This window comes from Tremella mesenterica (genome assembly GCF_000271645.1).
Source record: "Tremella mesenterica DSM 1558 unplaced genomic scaffold TREMEscaffold_2, whole genome shotgun sequence".
NCBI classification, from domain to species: Eukaryota; Fungi; Basidiomycota; class Tremellomycetes; order Tremellales; family Tremellaceae; genus Tremella; species Tremella mesenterica.
This window is the reverse complement of record NW_006711226.1, coordinates 1,069,207-1,083,602: the sequence shown is the minus strand read 5'-3', so window position 1 is coordinate 1,083,602 and position 14,396 is coordinate 1,069,207. Positions and strand designations below refer to the sequence as shown.

Sequence of the window (14,396 nt, the reverse complement as noted above, 5' to 3'; positions counted from 1 at the left end):
CCATTGAAGTAAGGGGAGGGTCAGACTCCGACTAGGTTGTAAGTAATGCTGGAGGTGTTACGAGAGAAGACCCACCAAGGCAGCGAGAAGAAGTCGCAGACCTTGGTCCCATTGCCCTATGAGATTATCATCCTTCTGAGACGCATCTCTACTTTCAAGTGAGCCTCTGATCTTCTTCCCAATCTCGTGTATGTCGAGCAAGTCTTCTTGTACGTTCTCCACAGTTGAGTCCTCTTGCGGAAATTGCTCTTGAGCCTGCCCGTCCTGCCCGTCAATAGGAAGGGGAGAAGGGTCCGGTGGCGGACGTTGTGAAGGAGGTCTCGCTCCTTGTGAGCCTTTCGCTTTCAACTGAGCAGTCTGTTTAGGGTTAGGCTTGTTCTTTCTTGGCGGCATGGGTCAGCGTGTGAGTGTGAGTGTGGGTGTGAGTGGGAGTGAGAGCAATGCGGCGAGTGGATAGAACGGCGTGTGAGAGGTGGCATGGATGACGAGAAGAAGGAGAGGAGGGAGTTGAGTGGGAGACAAAGTCACTCGCGTGGACCCGCACGCCTATCCGGTCGTGTCACATCCATTTCCCCATCCGGCAATTCCCAGTCCGGCTATGGCTTGCGCTCGCGTCACCCTTTCCTCTTCCCTTATCGCTAATCACCTCGTCCTTCTCACAACCACCTCTCTACCCCTTCACATCTTCTCATCTCATACTCATCTTTCTACCAGGTTGTATCTCTCTTCCATCCCTCTGCTCATCTCATATCATCATGCGCTCAATCTTACTAGGCGTTGGAGCAGCTGCGCTGCTCCCTTTTGCTGTTTTTGCCACTCCAATCTCAGCTGATCCTGGGCTGGCTCCTCTCTCAGCCTCTCCAGACGCTCAACATATCGACGACTCATATATCGTCGTCTTCAAGAAAGGCATCGACGTCGACCAGATTGCTCTACATCTCAACGTTGTGGAAGGATGGCATTACGCTTCTGTGAGTTGTTTATCTCAATTGCCCGATGCGGAATTCTATAGCTGATGTAAAAGCCCTTGTACGCTTTCACTTCCGATGGAGATGTCGATACCGGTGGTATAAACCATGTCTATGTTCCATCTACAGAGCACTTCAATTACGCTGGGTATGGTGAGTGATTTCCCGACTCCTTTGTCAACTTGCTTATCGGTTCAGCTGGCAAGTTCTCACCTGAGACGATCGACTCTATCCGATCCGCTCCCGAGGTCGCATATGTTGAACGAGACCAAGTCATGCACACTTTGGAAATCCCCCGCGGTGTCGACGATGCTTTTTTTGACGGTTCCGACGACTCGGCAGATCTCAGCTCTTCCGGCATCATGACTGAGACCGGCGCTCCTTGGGGACTCGCTCGACTATCTCACCGTGATCCCCTTCATCTGTCCACTTTCACCAAATATCTTTACCACCAAGATGGAGGTTCAGGTGTTACTGCATATGTCATCGACACTGGTATCAACATCGATCACGTTGAATTCGAAGGACGCGCCACTTGGGGTAAAACCATCCCCAAGAACGACGTAGACAAGGACGGAAACGGTCACGGAACACATTGCGCCGGCACGATTGCAAGCAAGAAGTACGGTGTAGCCAAAGCTGCCAAACTCGTCGCTGTTAAGGTACTCGGTAGTAATGGTAGTGGTAGTATGTCTGATGTGCTCGCCGGTGTCGTGTGGGTTGTCCCTGTATCAATACCACATCGCGACTGACAATTAGCTGGGCTGCCAACCAGGCGTCTGAAGCTGCTGTCAACGCTATCAAGGAACTCGTCGCCACGGGCAAGACGAAGCACAAGGGTTCCGTTGCCAACATGTCATTGGGAGGAGGAAAGTCTCAATCTCTGGACGACGCGGTGAATGCCGCTGTCGAAGCTGGTCTTCACTTTGCCGTGGCTGCTGGCAAGTGAGTCATATGTTCATTCTCCACTACATCCCATATATGTGTCGATCTTCAAGTAGACTCTAGGACTGTGCTGACTCTTCAGTGACAACAGAGATGCCTGCAACTACTCTCCTGCCTCTGCCGAACTCGCTGTCACTGTCGGAGCCTCTACTCTAGGCGACCAACGCGCTTACTTCTCCAACCACGGCAAATGTGTTGATATTTTCGCACCTGGGCTCAACATCCTTTCCACTTGGAACGGTGGCAACGAGACTTCCAACACCATCTCCGGTACCTCCATGGCCTCTCCTCACATCTGTGGTCTTCTCGCTTACCTTCTTTCTATCCACGGCACAGAAACCTTTTCCCTGCTCGAAGGCGATGACTCGTCGGACCTGGCACCCGCAGGTTATTACGAGAAAGCTTACGATCTCCTTCCAAAAGCTGTCCAGGCCGTCCTTCCTCAACCTGGTGCCGGCGTCGGAATCCTCGTCAGTCCAGACGGCAACCAAGTCGCCCCTATCCCACCCAAGAACAACGGCACTATCACCCCAGCTAAACTCAAGAAGGCTCTTATCGCCCTCGCTAGCCCCGGTATGCTCGAAGATCTTCCTAGCGGTACTCCCAACCTTCTCGCCTACAACAACGCCACCCTTCCGTCCAAGAAGGCTTAGAGATATTGCCCTCATCATATGCTGCCCCGCAATCTCTGCGCAAATGTAACATGCGGGAGGGGAGAAGAAAGGGAAAGACGAGAGGTGAAAGAGCTGCATGGTGTATAATTGTACCTGTATCATTGCGAATGCACCGTTTTCAACTGGCATCACACCCGGGGACAGACATGGCTGCATGTCACATCACTACAAGTATGGCAAGAACCTATCATATTGAGAGCTTTGAAAGGTGACGGATACTAACTCGGTTGGCAGGCGCAAGCTTACGACCGAAGATACCAGATTGACAACATTACATGTACCAGGCAACAGAATGAACTGCACGTCAGACGAGGTTTCGGATGGGTAAACTCACAACTAGGGGTATCTTCGATCCTCTTCTCTGAGGAGCGTCAGCAATCACGTCCGTCGGAAAAGACAGAAACTCACTCAGGGCAAGCGGATCATATTCAGCCGATTGACTGGTCTCACCGGCAGACAGAGTCGTCGCTACCTCGGACGGATCCTCCACATACACAAAGTCCCGAGCTTTGGCGGCGATGATCTGAGTGTTAGCTAGGTGCACATTTGCATGGAGGTGGTGGGTCACTCACATCGGCGTACTGTGAAAGACAAAAGAAAAGAGGTCAGCATTGCACAGTCAGCGCAGTCACAGCACTCACGTAAGCCGGGGGGATGAGCTATTAATCAGCGCTGACTCGGATGTACTCCCACCTTGAAAACTCACAGAGACAGATAAAGTTGCGCGACCATACGAGTAGCACATGTCATGGACAAGCGTTTGCATCGCGTCAGCGTCGAACTGAATGTCAGTGTCGCTTCACATCAAATCTATCCGGCCTCTATGTGACGTACCTTATTGTCATCGTGTACAACGATGCTACAACGGTCAGCTTTCAGTCACGTCAACGGGGATCACTCACTAATGGGTCGGCTTTGCAGTTCCTTGGATACCTGCATGAGCCTGAAGATAAAAGTCGAATGCATACGGATGCACGACAGCTGTGTCGACAACTGTTCCGGGCTGAAGATTGCCATTCCTCCTCTGATCGGTGTCTTCGGCTCTGGTTGCGAAGAAGCGCATCGAATGCTACGTGTATCAATTGAAGTACGATGGGAGGATAGACAATACACACTCGTTTGGCGCAAACAACAAAGGTGATGGCTGGTCGGTATTCCGGCTGAATTTCATGGGCTGCAGCCTTAATCGCTTGAACTTCTTCCCTTGATGCGTCAGATTGGAAAATCACACATGAGACATTCAGAGAATGCTCACCTCACAACGATGCCGTATTGGCCTTCCGAAACTCCGTCTCTGAACATATAAATTTTCTTCGGTAAGGCGCCTTTGGAGTTTTGCCGCCAAAGCTTGAGGTGAGCCACCGTCATAGATTGCAAGTCTCGGATGATTTCCCTGACTATAAGCGCAGTAAGGGTGATGGGTTAGCCGAACTCACGTTCGTCCATCTTGAAGACGGAGGCAGGGCGTGTACTTGACATTCTCGCCATTCTCTGTGGCAACCGTCACTGCAATGGATGGTTGAATTAGGTTGGCGCCCCTGTTCGGGGGGTGAGAAACGTCGGCGCCCATGATCATGACGGTAGCATCCACCTTCTGATGCTTAATGACATGCGTGACTCCGCCGAGCTTCATATGTACTTTCATAGCCACTGACAGTCAGCAAAACATTATTGGCTTCGAATGAGAACGTGGGAGAGGAGGAATGCACGGACTGTTGCCTTTGTATTGCTCGCTATTTTTGCGAATTTGTTCACCTTGCATGCATTGGGTCGGGACAGGCTAGTAATCAGCCGACATCAAAATGACAACACTTGAGACGTACGAGTTTCAAACTCGAGGCAGCATATCGCTTGACATCCTGGTACATCATCGTGTCCTTTTTCTGCTCTGATCAGTTCACTTCACTTCGTACGTGATCTGGCGGAAGAACGCACCGGCATGATCACGAAAATGAGCTGTGGGTTCACTTTCTTCTTCATAAACGCCATCCGGGCAGCCGTCTGCAGAGTCTCCGGGAGGCCATGCGATGTCTGTTTGAAGGGTTCGTAGGAACCATTGTATACAGAGACATCCTTATTTGTCACGATAACACCTGAAGAGTCAGCACGCAACAACGGGCAAGGCATGAACTCTGACCCAAGGCTGACAGACTCTCTAAGAATCTTCGTGATCAGCATGTCAGTACCTAACAGGATGACGCATTACGCACGACGCAAAGTAGCTTTCTGTAGGAGTCAGTTCAGCCGACTTCATCGCCAACGGACTTACTGAGTTCAGGTTCACTTAGACGTGGGTCGAAATTGGCGATACTCCATGACTCCAACGGTCGGTTAGCCTTGAAGAACTTGCAAATCAGCGAACAATTTCAAGTCGTCGAAGATCGTCGACCGCCTGCCAAACTCACCCTAGGCTTGCTGGCCAAATTCCATTGTCTGTGAAGTCAGCGCAGCGACAAGACGGGCGAGCATACTACAGAAACACGCACGCAAGGTGATATGCCGTAGAAAATGAACCTGTCACGAACTCACCCTTGTTGTCTAACCGTTTTGCCCCCAGCGTATTGGACCTGGGGACCAGGAAGGATTCGTGCTTGGGCTTGCAGCATCTGATTCTGCACTTGCATTCCCCAGGCTTTGATTTTCGGGAGTTCGGAGTAATTGAGTTTCGCCCTCCAATCCTGGACTACTCATGAGCACGACTCAAGTTTGGTGAACTCACTCATTTTCAGGCGTTCAGCGGGGGGTTTGGCAGCGATGCGAATCATGTCGGCGGCAATTTCGCTGGTTTGTTGCGCAAACGGCATAGGGTTGAATTCGCTGATCCTGACAAACTCTAGCCTGTGACGGTAAGCTTCACTTGACGGTTGAAAACAGACGTACGGAACGTAATTTTTCTGCCCATACATGACACATGGCAGACGAGGCTTTGTGACGGTAACATTATATGTCTCTTTGAAGTATTGTGGAATCTTGACCATTCTGTCTGGGCCTCCGTCTCGACCGTTCAGGAGAAATTGCAGCTCGTCAGCTGATTGAAATGTAAGACTTTTACAGCTGAACACCCTTTCGGTTTGGCTAATGCGATCAGCTGCTGCGAAAAAGGATCAGAAACGCCTCACCGGTGGGTTAGGGTGAATTTAGCATTCCTTAAAATCTTGTTGAGCTTGCTGATTTGGTTGCGGTTCAGCTGTTGCAAGTCAGGCACGCCACCACCACCACCTCCCCCGAATCCACCCCGTCCTCGTCCGCCCCGGAAGTCTCCCCGACCCCCACCACGTCCGCCTCTGAAGCCGCCGCCGCCGCCGCCCATGCCAAGCAGGCCGGCCGCAACAGTCCAGGAGTCAGCGACATCTCATCGGGAAGGACACGAACTCACGATGAGAGGACCCGAGTTTATAAAAGCGGAGTACGCAGTGTCTAGCTGAGATGTAAGCTGTGCACAGCGCGATGTCAAGGTAATGGCGAACCTGAATAGCAGGCAGACCGGATGCAGTGGGCCGGAAAGATCTGTACACGTTAGCTCGTATCAGGCATGTATTGAACCAGATGTCTCACTGAGTGAAACCTTTATATACAGTACACCCAGAGCTGATTGGTACCGAACCCTCTGGACCATCAGCGCAATACTTTCTACGAGATACGAAGCATTTCACCGGTTGAAAAGAACCGACGACCCTGTGCACCGACAGGCGTGTACCTTGCCGACACGTCCTGGCGCATAAGCACATTAGTGGCTTGGACACCAGTGAGCTATGCGTCAATCACCGGTCTCAATGTTATTTTAGCAAAACTTACTGCCATCTCGTTAGACATCTCGGTCTGACGCTGCTTTTTGCAAAAATCTATGACAGCTTGTAGATCGACTTGTTTGGTGTCACCTCGATTATCGGTTGCTTCTTGAAATACCACCCTAAAGCGACGCTTGTCGTCGTTAGGTACCTTGCCGTCCTCTACGAGGTTTACGATGACTTCGAGCTGAGATATTGTAAGCCATGATCTGGACGTTTTTGTAAGTAATACGTGGAGACACACCTTAGGACCTTCAAAAAGCTTGATCGGAGTGTACATGCTTTTGCTGGGAAATGTCAGCCAGAGTCGTGATGAAAGATAATAGACATACACTTGATCAAAGGCCGCCGCTTCGAGAGACCTCTTGGTACCTCCTTGAACTTGTTCCAACATCTGCTGCCAAATTTTCCACAGAAGGGCCCTCGGCGGTTTCCTACTCTCGTCAGCGCAGGATCTCTGACAAGAGAAATCTGCGCAGAAGACTGACTTCTGCTTAGCGACTTTGACGACAGGACTAATCTCAACGTCGTAATGACTGATGTGATCAGTTTAGCGCAGTCATTGAGAAGGGCGACTGACTACACCGAGGGTGCAGACCCAGTGGCGTCGGTCTTGAAGCGAACTTGATACATATTCGCAGATACGGTGATGGGCCTGCCGGCACGACCAACGCCGGGGCGAGGGGCATAATCTGGTAGAGCTGTCAGTATTTTCAAGCGTGGATTGACAGAGAAGCCAGAAGTGGCGAGAGGGAGGCGAGAGGGAAGAAAAGAGAAGGTATCCACTCACCGGATTGACCCCCGCCAATTTGCGAGAGGCTGAGGCCAGAAGTGATAGCCTCAACTCCCTAGAGAATGTCAGCGGGATGAGATGAATTGATATTCATGGGGACTCACCGCATCTGCTCGTCCTTTTGGGGGCATGTTGTGTAGAGACTAGAATACTCGTCAGCCAAGTCGAGAAACAAACTGAACTCACAGGTCGGGGTTGTTCTTTGTATGAGAGAACTTGGTAGCCGATCGACTTGAGTGATAGGAAGGTTCAAGAGAGAAATGGAGAAGAACGAGCGGAGACTGAAGAGAAGGGAGAAGAGAAAAGAGACGATGAGAAGAAGAGGAGAGGCGAAGAGAAGGTTGGTTACTTGTCCAATTTGGTTGACCAGACTTTTTACGTCTCGCCCCCCTTTTGGGGGTCCTTTCGAGTTTCAAGTCGGTACTAGCGCTAGTAAACGCGATGATCACGATCGTGACGAGAGAAGCATTCGCGCTACGTGCTGGTCATTGGATCATTGGCCATGCAGGTGGCAGGTGGGGAAGCCGACAGGATTGTCGGTCAAGGTACCCGCCACGGCCGGGCTAAGGGTTCTTTGCCTGTGGTATTCATACGTACTACCACTTATCCACCGTACTTGCTTCGGTACTTATAACGAGCGAATCAGGTTGTTGTATCTGCAACTGACATTCCACCCTTTATTCGACACTACCAGAACGTAGTGTCAATTGAGACTCATATGATATCTCGATAGTGAGTTCACTTTCAAACGCTCATAACGCAGGGACTCAGCAGGGATGCAGATCTGTCTCCTATCTCCCTATGCTGAACTAACTACTGTTCCACATGAAAAATTTCACACCGCGCCCTCATCAAACTTCGGATCAGAGCCATCTCAGGGTGGTGACTGTCTCATCACGCACTGTCCAGTCGGCCGTCGGCAGGAGTACTTACTGTACCTCAGACCACCCTTGCTTACTTACCCCGTGGATCGCAGTGGATCGACCAGTGGAGCCAAACCAATACGTAAGTGAGAGCATAGATGGTGTTCTTCACTTCGCAGATCGCGGACCTAGGAGCTAGGAGCTCTTGATCGTCCGTTCATCGGCCGTAAACAGATCGCCTCCTTTTCTTCTCTTCTCTGCTCTTCTCGGCTCAAACAGAAGAAGACGTTAATGAAGGAGCAAGGAGGTGAAAAGTGAAAGGACTGATCACATCATTAATACAAATGAAAAGAGAGAAGGGCTTCGCTTCGTCAGATGTTCATAGTCCGTCTTCTACTTATCATTCATGATTTCCTCCCCATCCCTTCTTCCTCACAAATCAACTTATATACCGCTTCTCAACTCTCATTGCCTCAGTGAATAAATCTCATCTCTGATTATCTCAATCACAACTTACTTTTCACCCATTTGACGAATACCCCCGTATACAATTTGTATGGGACCCAACCTCACGAAAAACGAATCAACGAACGACCCGTTGGACACAAACACTGATGCTACTACTGCTGGTTATTGCACCCTAGTTGTCGATTTCCCTCGAACCGAAATACACACCACTCCCTTGAAAAACTTGATCCCCCGGCTCACTGCTGACTTATACTCTAAGGGTAATCCCTCTACCGCAGTCATTGACGCAGCCTATCGGGCTCAAGGCACCATTCTCTCCGCTAAGAATTTCAACGTGACTCAATACCAAGCCGCATATTCCACTCAATTGGCAAAAAGTACACATGGAGGTACTTTGTGGTCTCATCAGAGAGAGGCGTTATTGGATGATGTGGTGAAGGTAGGATGGCAAGATTTTCTTGTCAAACGTGTCACACAGGCCCAGGCCACGCTTCAGAAGGAGGGGATGGATCAGTCGGTGTATGTGTTTTTTGACGCTCCGGAGTATGATAAGACTCTATTGAAGGCGAAGAGTACGTGGGTGGGACCATATCAGCGCCCGTAGGTCGATGGACATGGACGACCTGTTTGAGTGATCGATTTGAAATGAATATAGTCTAATGGTACATTGCATTCTTTGACATGGCATGATGATCCCAAATGACTACATAACTCTAAAGAGATCGCTCATCTTACTCATTTCTCTCTATCTCACCTTACCGATCCTATAAACTCCTCTTGTCAACTATATCAAGCATCTTCTCCACTCGAGTCAGACTTTTCTTGCTCAAGTTCTTTCTTCTTCTTCCTCATCTTCTTACTAACCGCACGATTTGCCTTTGTCTATCACCTATCAGCTGAACTCACAAATAGCCATAAGATAGCTCACCTTGGCTCCCCTCTTCCCTCCTCTACCTTCCACACCATCCTCCGCTTCATCATCTGACGGAGGGGCGGATAATGCTGAACTTTCTCCCTCAGCCTCATCGTCGTCGTCACTTTCCGAGGGATCATCCTCATCTTCATCAGTCCGTTTGGCCTTCTTTCGCGCAGCAGGTTTGGTCTTTCGGACTCGTTTTTTGGTAGGCGTGGTTGACGAAGAATCACGAAATTTCCGCTAGTTTATCAGCACCCTTCCACTATCCTCATATCATCACGGATCTCGACCTGGAGGGAAATGTAATAACAAAGACTCACACTTGGTCCTGCAGTGTTGACCGCTTTCTTTCCGAGATTCTTAGCCCACGTGTCAGTCTCATCGTCCAGATATTTCCTCGTCAAATTCTATTTCCATCAGTATTTTTCCCTTTGACAGAACGACCGAATTACTCTATTGACAGCCGCCGGATCAGTGAGATTGTGGAAGATATCCCTAGGTAATTTGATTTTCCCGGGGTAAGAGGTGATACTCCATGAATGTACTTGAGCGCGATTACGGATGATAATTTGGGTGAGCTCGCTAAGTTTGTACAGATTCTGACTTTCAGCCACTAGTACTTCATCTCATCTACAGTCGACGTACCTCGTTATCCTCAGGAGCCTCCAGTAAAGAGTCTCGGACAGTTTTAATCTTTCCCGCTATGAGATAGAGAAGGGATACGTTGTCTCTCGTAGCGATGCAATCGAGATACAAAGCGATGAAGCTACCAGGTCAGTCACAGAGATCGAATATGGTAAAGAAACTGACGTGGCGATATCTTTCATATTCTCAGGATCCCATGTGAAGTCAGGATGATGAGATAAGAGAAGCATTAATCGTGCTAGTGGCATTTCCACACGATCAATTCTTTCGGCTGTCCATCAGGACACTTGCCATTCCTATGTCAGCGTGTAGACTCACCCGTTCCAAGGTTGGCACATGTGCGCATGATAGACGCCGATATTCCTTTTGCCTATAGACGGTTAGTCACAGTTTACAATCTGAGGATTTACCCACCAGGAGGATATTCTCTGCCTCTGGATCTTTTGCCGACAAAGCAGGGAGAACGTTCCACCGTGGTAATAATCTTTGAGCAGGTAAGACTTCCAAGAGTTTATGCAAGAATCGATTTCGGACTTGAAAGACCGGATCCTATTTTTCAGCATTATCCCTGACCAGTGTGATATGACTGACTTGAATGGTATACGTTATCTCCTGGAAATACTCCGTCATGGCTTTATCGAACACTCGTACTTTGGCCAGTTTCAGCAGACATAGAGTAGCTCGTAAGCGCATGTGCGTCCTGGCATAACCTCTGAAGGCCATTAATTGGACGTTTGAGTAACTATGAGACAACTCACCCTTCCATGGTGTTCTCATTCACAGCTCCTTCATGTTTCAAGATCGACACCAGCATCTGTAGAGTCGGACGGAAGATGACCGCAGCATCTGCTTCTCGGGCATAACCCAAACATCTATGAGCACATATCTTCATACCTATCAATTTGGCCCGATCGTGGATATTAAGGTTCTCTTCATCGGTCCAAGCGTCTTCGGTTGTATCCTGAAGGTCAACTGGGAATCATACCCACGTACGTGTAAGACAACTGACGTCGGTCGATGGAGATGGTTTGGCCATGATGTCGTCAATGACAAAGCGGATGATTTCTTCACTTTCTTGCTCGAACGCTGATGGAGCTGACAGAGCAAGTTCCGCAAGAGCTCGAAGGTGAGAAAGTATATGATCGCCTCCGCTTTCTTTCAATTGTTCTATCAGATCCTGTCGCATAAGCCTTCCAGCTTCCTCTTACGAAGATACTCACTTTGATCAGATCCACACACAGATCCTTGTGTTTGGAGTTCGCTAAGAATCGTGCTGCAAGCTTGGCCTGTTTGACCGTTCCCTCCAAAGCTAGTTTCATAGCTCTCTCGGCTACCTTCCTGCAAATTAGTGGTATCCACCAGAGTCAAATGTACCCACCTGTCCTGTGGTGCCGACTCCGGCTCAACTTTACATATTGCCGATAACGCACGTAAAGCAGTCTCGCACAGACGATCATTTTTCTTCTCGTTCATGACAATCACCAGCTGTTGCACATAGTCACGATACATTGGTGCACACTCCTTGGCGATCAACTTTAAGATACGGAAGGAAGCTGCGGCTATAGCTTCACCCTGCCGACCAGCCGGCGGACGCTGGGCGGCTTTGAGAATTAGGGGTATGGCCGTTTTGTTGATGATATTGAATGAAGCGTCATCGATGATGAAAGTAAACGTCTCCAAAATGTCCGTATGCGATTGTTCCAGCTTGCGGAGAAATTCGTTCTGTGAAAGAAATCAGCCACGTCCCTCAGAATGGCAGGCTCAACGCACGCGAGCTTTGATCAGATCCCGTAGATTGGTTTGCGGATCAGCACAGGTCTTGAACAATTTGTATAGTCGAGCTTCATTTGCTGCAGCGAATGCCTCGATGTCCTTTCTGGCCTTATCGGCATCGGCGAAGAAACCTAGACGCGTTACAAAGGATCTGATGAAAAGTTGCGACGACGTACTGGCGATGGCTCGTGTCACAAATGCCAAACGGGCCTTGACAAGTTCTTTGGCCGAGTCGACTACTCCGCCCTGCGACTGTCAGATGAAGCTTGGGATACTTTTCCGAGTAGCTTACGTTGTATTCCTCACAAGAGACGATGAATGTTCGGTATGGAGAAGCACCTCTGACTGATCAGACACGTCGTATCAGAGAGAGACGACTCACTTTGCATATCCCCGCAACCCAGTCAGTCGTTCCAAGGCCACAAACGACTCGTCAGATTCGTCGTTCAGTAACCTTGAGGCTACTAGGAGCAGGCGGTCAACCCAAGCTTGCTCATCGTCGGCCTTGGCAGGTAAAGGAAGAATCACTTGACGAAAGATCGTCGTGATTTGATTTCTGGCCATCAGCCTTGTGACAGACAACGAATGTCACATACCTGAGGTCTGGGGGCGCATCTTTGCGCAACAGACAGCGAAGCATTTCATCAGGTACCCAACCCAATTGACGAATGGCATGAGCATTGTTGGACTCGCTGAGGTTCAGCTTGCATCGTAATTAAGATTAAGCTTACATCTCGTTGTAGCCCAAAGACCAGAGTTTGGATAGACCAGCGGCCGCCTCTTGTCGAACAGATGCCTACAAGATCAGACACCGTTGCCGGACGTAAAAGTTCGAAAACAACTGACCTTTTTGTCGCTCATCCTCGCGCCAACAGCCTTCAAGGAGACGGCATCAAGATGATGAAGAGCAGTCTCAAAATCCAAAGAGCCAATCACTTTGCAAATGGCCGCTCTCACTCTTTCGTCCGCATCCTGAATTCGATCTACGAGCGCCTCTGGATTTAAGCACGAATCCTCTCATTGAAAATAGTCCAAGAGACACACACCTTCCATCTCCTTCCGCAATTCTGGGTTCTTTGCTAAGACACCACGCGCAGCTTCCACCCACGCCAATCGTACGACCAAAGCCTTGTCAACTCTTCTTCCTAGCCAAGCACGCCATGCAGCCGGATAAGCTTTTGCCACATCTGCCACTCCTGCGCCTACCACGGGTCTTTCCCCAAACATGGTACCCAAGGTCTTTGTCGACAATTGTCGTAACGGTATCTCATCAGCAACTTTCAGGTTCTCTTCCAGGAGGGGTATGACATTCAGGAGTAGAGCGGGACAGTGGGAGTAGATGTTGAGAAGAAGAATGTGAGATTCGGTCAATATCTTCAGATCGTTCGAATCCGGATTACGCCCGTGAGAAGTCTGAATCTCGGCGAAGTGCTACAGAGTCAGTCAAGGTCGTGTTGCCAATATGAGAAGGAACATACGGCGTATATCGGTCTGTACAGTTTGTCGGATGCACGATTGCATACTTCCACGATCAACTGGAATGAAGAACTGGAAGTGGATGGCTTTGTGAATTGCTCAATGATACAATCCATAACTCCGAATGGAATGGAAGCTGATTCCTCGATCAACACGACGAGAATGTCGACCATGTAACGTATGAGATTTTTGCTCATATCAGGACTGACAGTCAGCTCGATCGAAGTACCGAAGTCGTACTTACCGGATGATGTCCATGAAGTCTTGAAAAAACCGAGCCACCAACACATCCCCATCTGGCACATCACAGGCCAGCACCACACTCTTGATCGTCGCCAGACTTTCTAGCAAGTAACAGTACTCGGAGTAATATGCCACGTCGGTGATCCTCTGAGAAGCTTGAGGAGGAGCGTCCGCATTATTAGATTTCGTCCTACTCGGTTGCAGAGGACGTATGACGGGTGCTCTCAAATTTTCGAGCTGAGCGAGGAAAAATTGGAAGATGTCCTGCTCCCATCAGTTCGAATCTTGTGGACAGGAAAGCTGACGTACTCTGAGTTCATCCCCGGTGTAAGGTGCATCTGGTGCGTATAACCTCAAGACATCGGCAAGGCAACAAGCGGCATAAATCTTCACGCCCCGACTGTTCATCAGTCCTCCTTCTCGTCCGTCAGAGAGAATAGCTCACTCTTTGTGATGTAAAATAGTTTGGTGTATAAGAGGTTTCCGAATAGGATCCAAAGATCGTACATCGACGTTATCTTGTTCTAGAGCAGCTAGTCTCTGATGAAGGGTCTGAATTGTAAGCAAGAAAAATCCCTAGAATTGTGCGGGGGACAGACTTTGATTCGTTTGAGTAAAGCGTCCGTATTCTCCTTCTTGCCCGATTGAATCAGCTTCTCAGGAAAGTCTAGCTTCACCTGCGTCTGGGTCTGGCTGGGCATTTTGAGACCCACACAGTGCTCGAGAATATCAATTACAGACCAGTCAAAAGTCAAAAGTAAGTGAAAAAGGAATCATCTTCCCGTCGCGTGGTTGACTGGACGCGTCGCCCACGTGGCCAGGAACTCAGCCCACTAGGGGAAAA

General features: G+C 49.4%; 4 protein-coding genes across 4 annotated transcripts; 2 read left to right on the top strand and 2 right to left on the bottom strand.

The window, feature by feature from the left end:
* Positions 1-755: 755 nt before the first annotated feature.
* TREMEDRAFT_28113 (uncharacterized protein) lies at positions 756-2,566 on the top strand (the record flags this gene model as incomplete). Its single annotated transcript, XM_007002363.1, has 5 exons — positions 756-971; positions 1,025-1,121; positions 1,167-1,683; positions 1,728-1,913; positions 1,996-2,566. 5 exons carry the CDS (start codon positions 756-758, stop codon positions 2,564-2,566), a joined length of 1,587 nt encoding a protein of 528 aa, XP_007002425.1.
* Positions 2,567-2,891: 325 nt separating this feature from the next.
* On the bottom strand, positions 2,892-7,597 carry TREMEDRAFT_42693 (uncharacterized protein; the record flags this gene model as incomplete). The annotated part of the gene is made up of 31 exons (XM_007002479.1): positions 7,355-7,597; positions 7,273-7,311; positions 7,166-7,223; positions 6,956-7,067; positions 6,864-6,911; positions 6,708-6,809; positions 6,620-6,662; positions 6,383-6,562; positions 6,241-6,337; positions 6,143-6,194; positions 6,055-6,094; positions 5,960-6,008; positions 5,707-5,938; positions 5,468-5,662; positions 5,307-5,425; positions 5,117-5,270; positions 4,993-5,020; positions 4,857-4,932; positions 4,798-4,813; positions 4,725-4,750; positions 4,523-4,680; positions 4,411-4,470; positions 4,301-4,367; positions 4,024-4,237; positions 3,843-3,980; positions 3,703-3,790; positions 3,490-3,656; positions 3,422-3,446; positions 3,294-3,368; positions 3,220-3,246; positions 2,892-3,110 (listed from the first exon to the last, which is right to left on the bottom strand). The coding sequence occupies exons 2-31, from the start codon at positions 7,297-7,299 to the stop codon at positions 2,892-2,894; spliced, it is 2,892 nt and encodes a 963-aa protein (XP_007002541.1). The 5' UTR covers positions 7,300-7,311; positions 7,355-7,597.
* Positions 7,598-8,587: 990 nt separating this feature from the next.
* Positions 8,588-9,103, top strand: TREMEDRAFT_60195 (uncharacterized protein; the record flags this gene model as incomplete). Its single annotated transcript, XM_007002682.1, has 1 exon — positions 8,588-9,103. One exon carries the CDS (start codon positions 8,588-8,590, stop codon positions 9,101-9,103), a length of 516 nt encoding a protein of 171 aa, XP_007002744.1.
* A 185-nt stretch (positions 9,104-9,288) lies between these two features.
* TREMEDRAFT_67653 (uncharacterized protein) lies at positions 9,289-14,253 on the bottom strand (the record flags this gene model as incomplete). Its single annotated transcript, XM_007002926.1, has 26 exons — positions 9,289-9,381; positions 9,428-9,655; positions 9,736-9,811; positions 9,857-10,014; positions 10,061-10,181; positions 10,226-10,331; positions 10,379-10,430; positions 10,475-10,609; positions 10,652-10,772; positions 10,819-11,021; positions 11,070-11,237; positions 11,281-11,398; positions 11,439-11,782; positions 11,831-11,964; positions 12,010-12,079; positions 12,126-12,174; positions 12,216-12,389; positions 12,430-12,525; positions 12,565-12,629; positions 12,680-12,828; positions 12,880-13,264; positions 13,312-13,513; positions 13,554-13,816; positions 13,862-13,952; positions 13,998-14,104; positions 14,152-14,253. 26 exons carry the CDS (start codon positions 14,251-14,253, stop codon positions 9,289-9,291), a joined length of 3,810 nt encoding a protein of 1,269 aa, XP_007002988.1.
* Between the last annotated feature and the right edge of the window lie 143 nt (positions 14,254-14,396).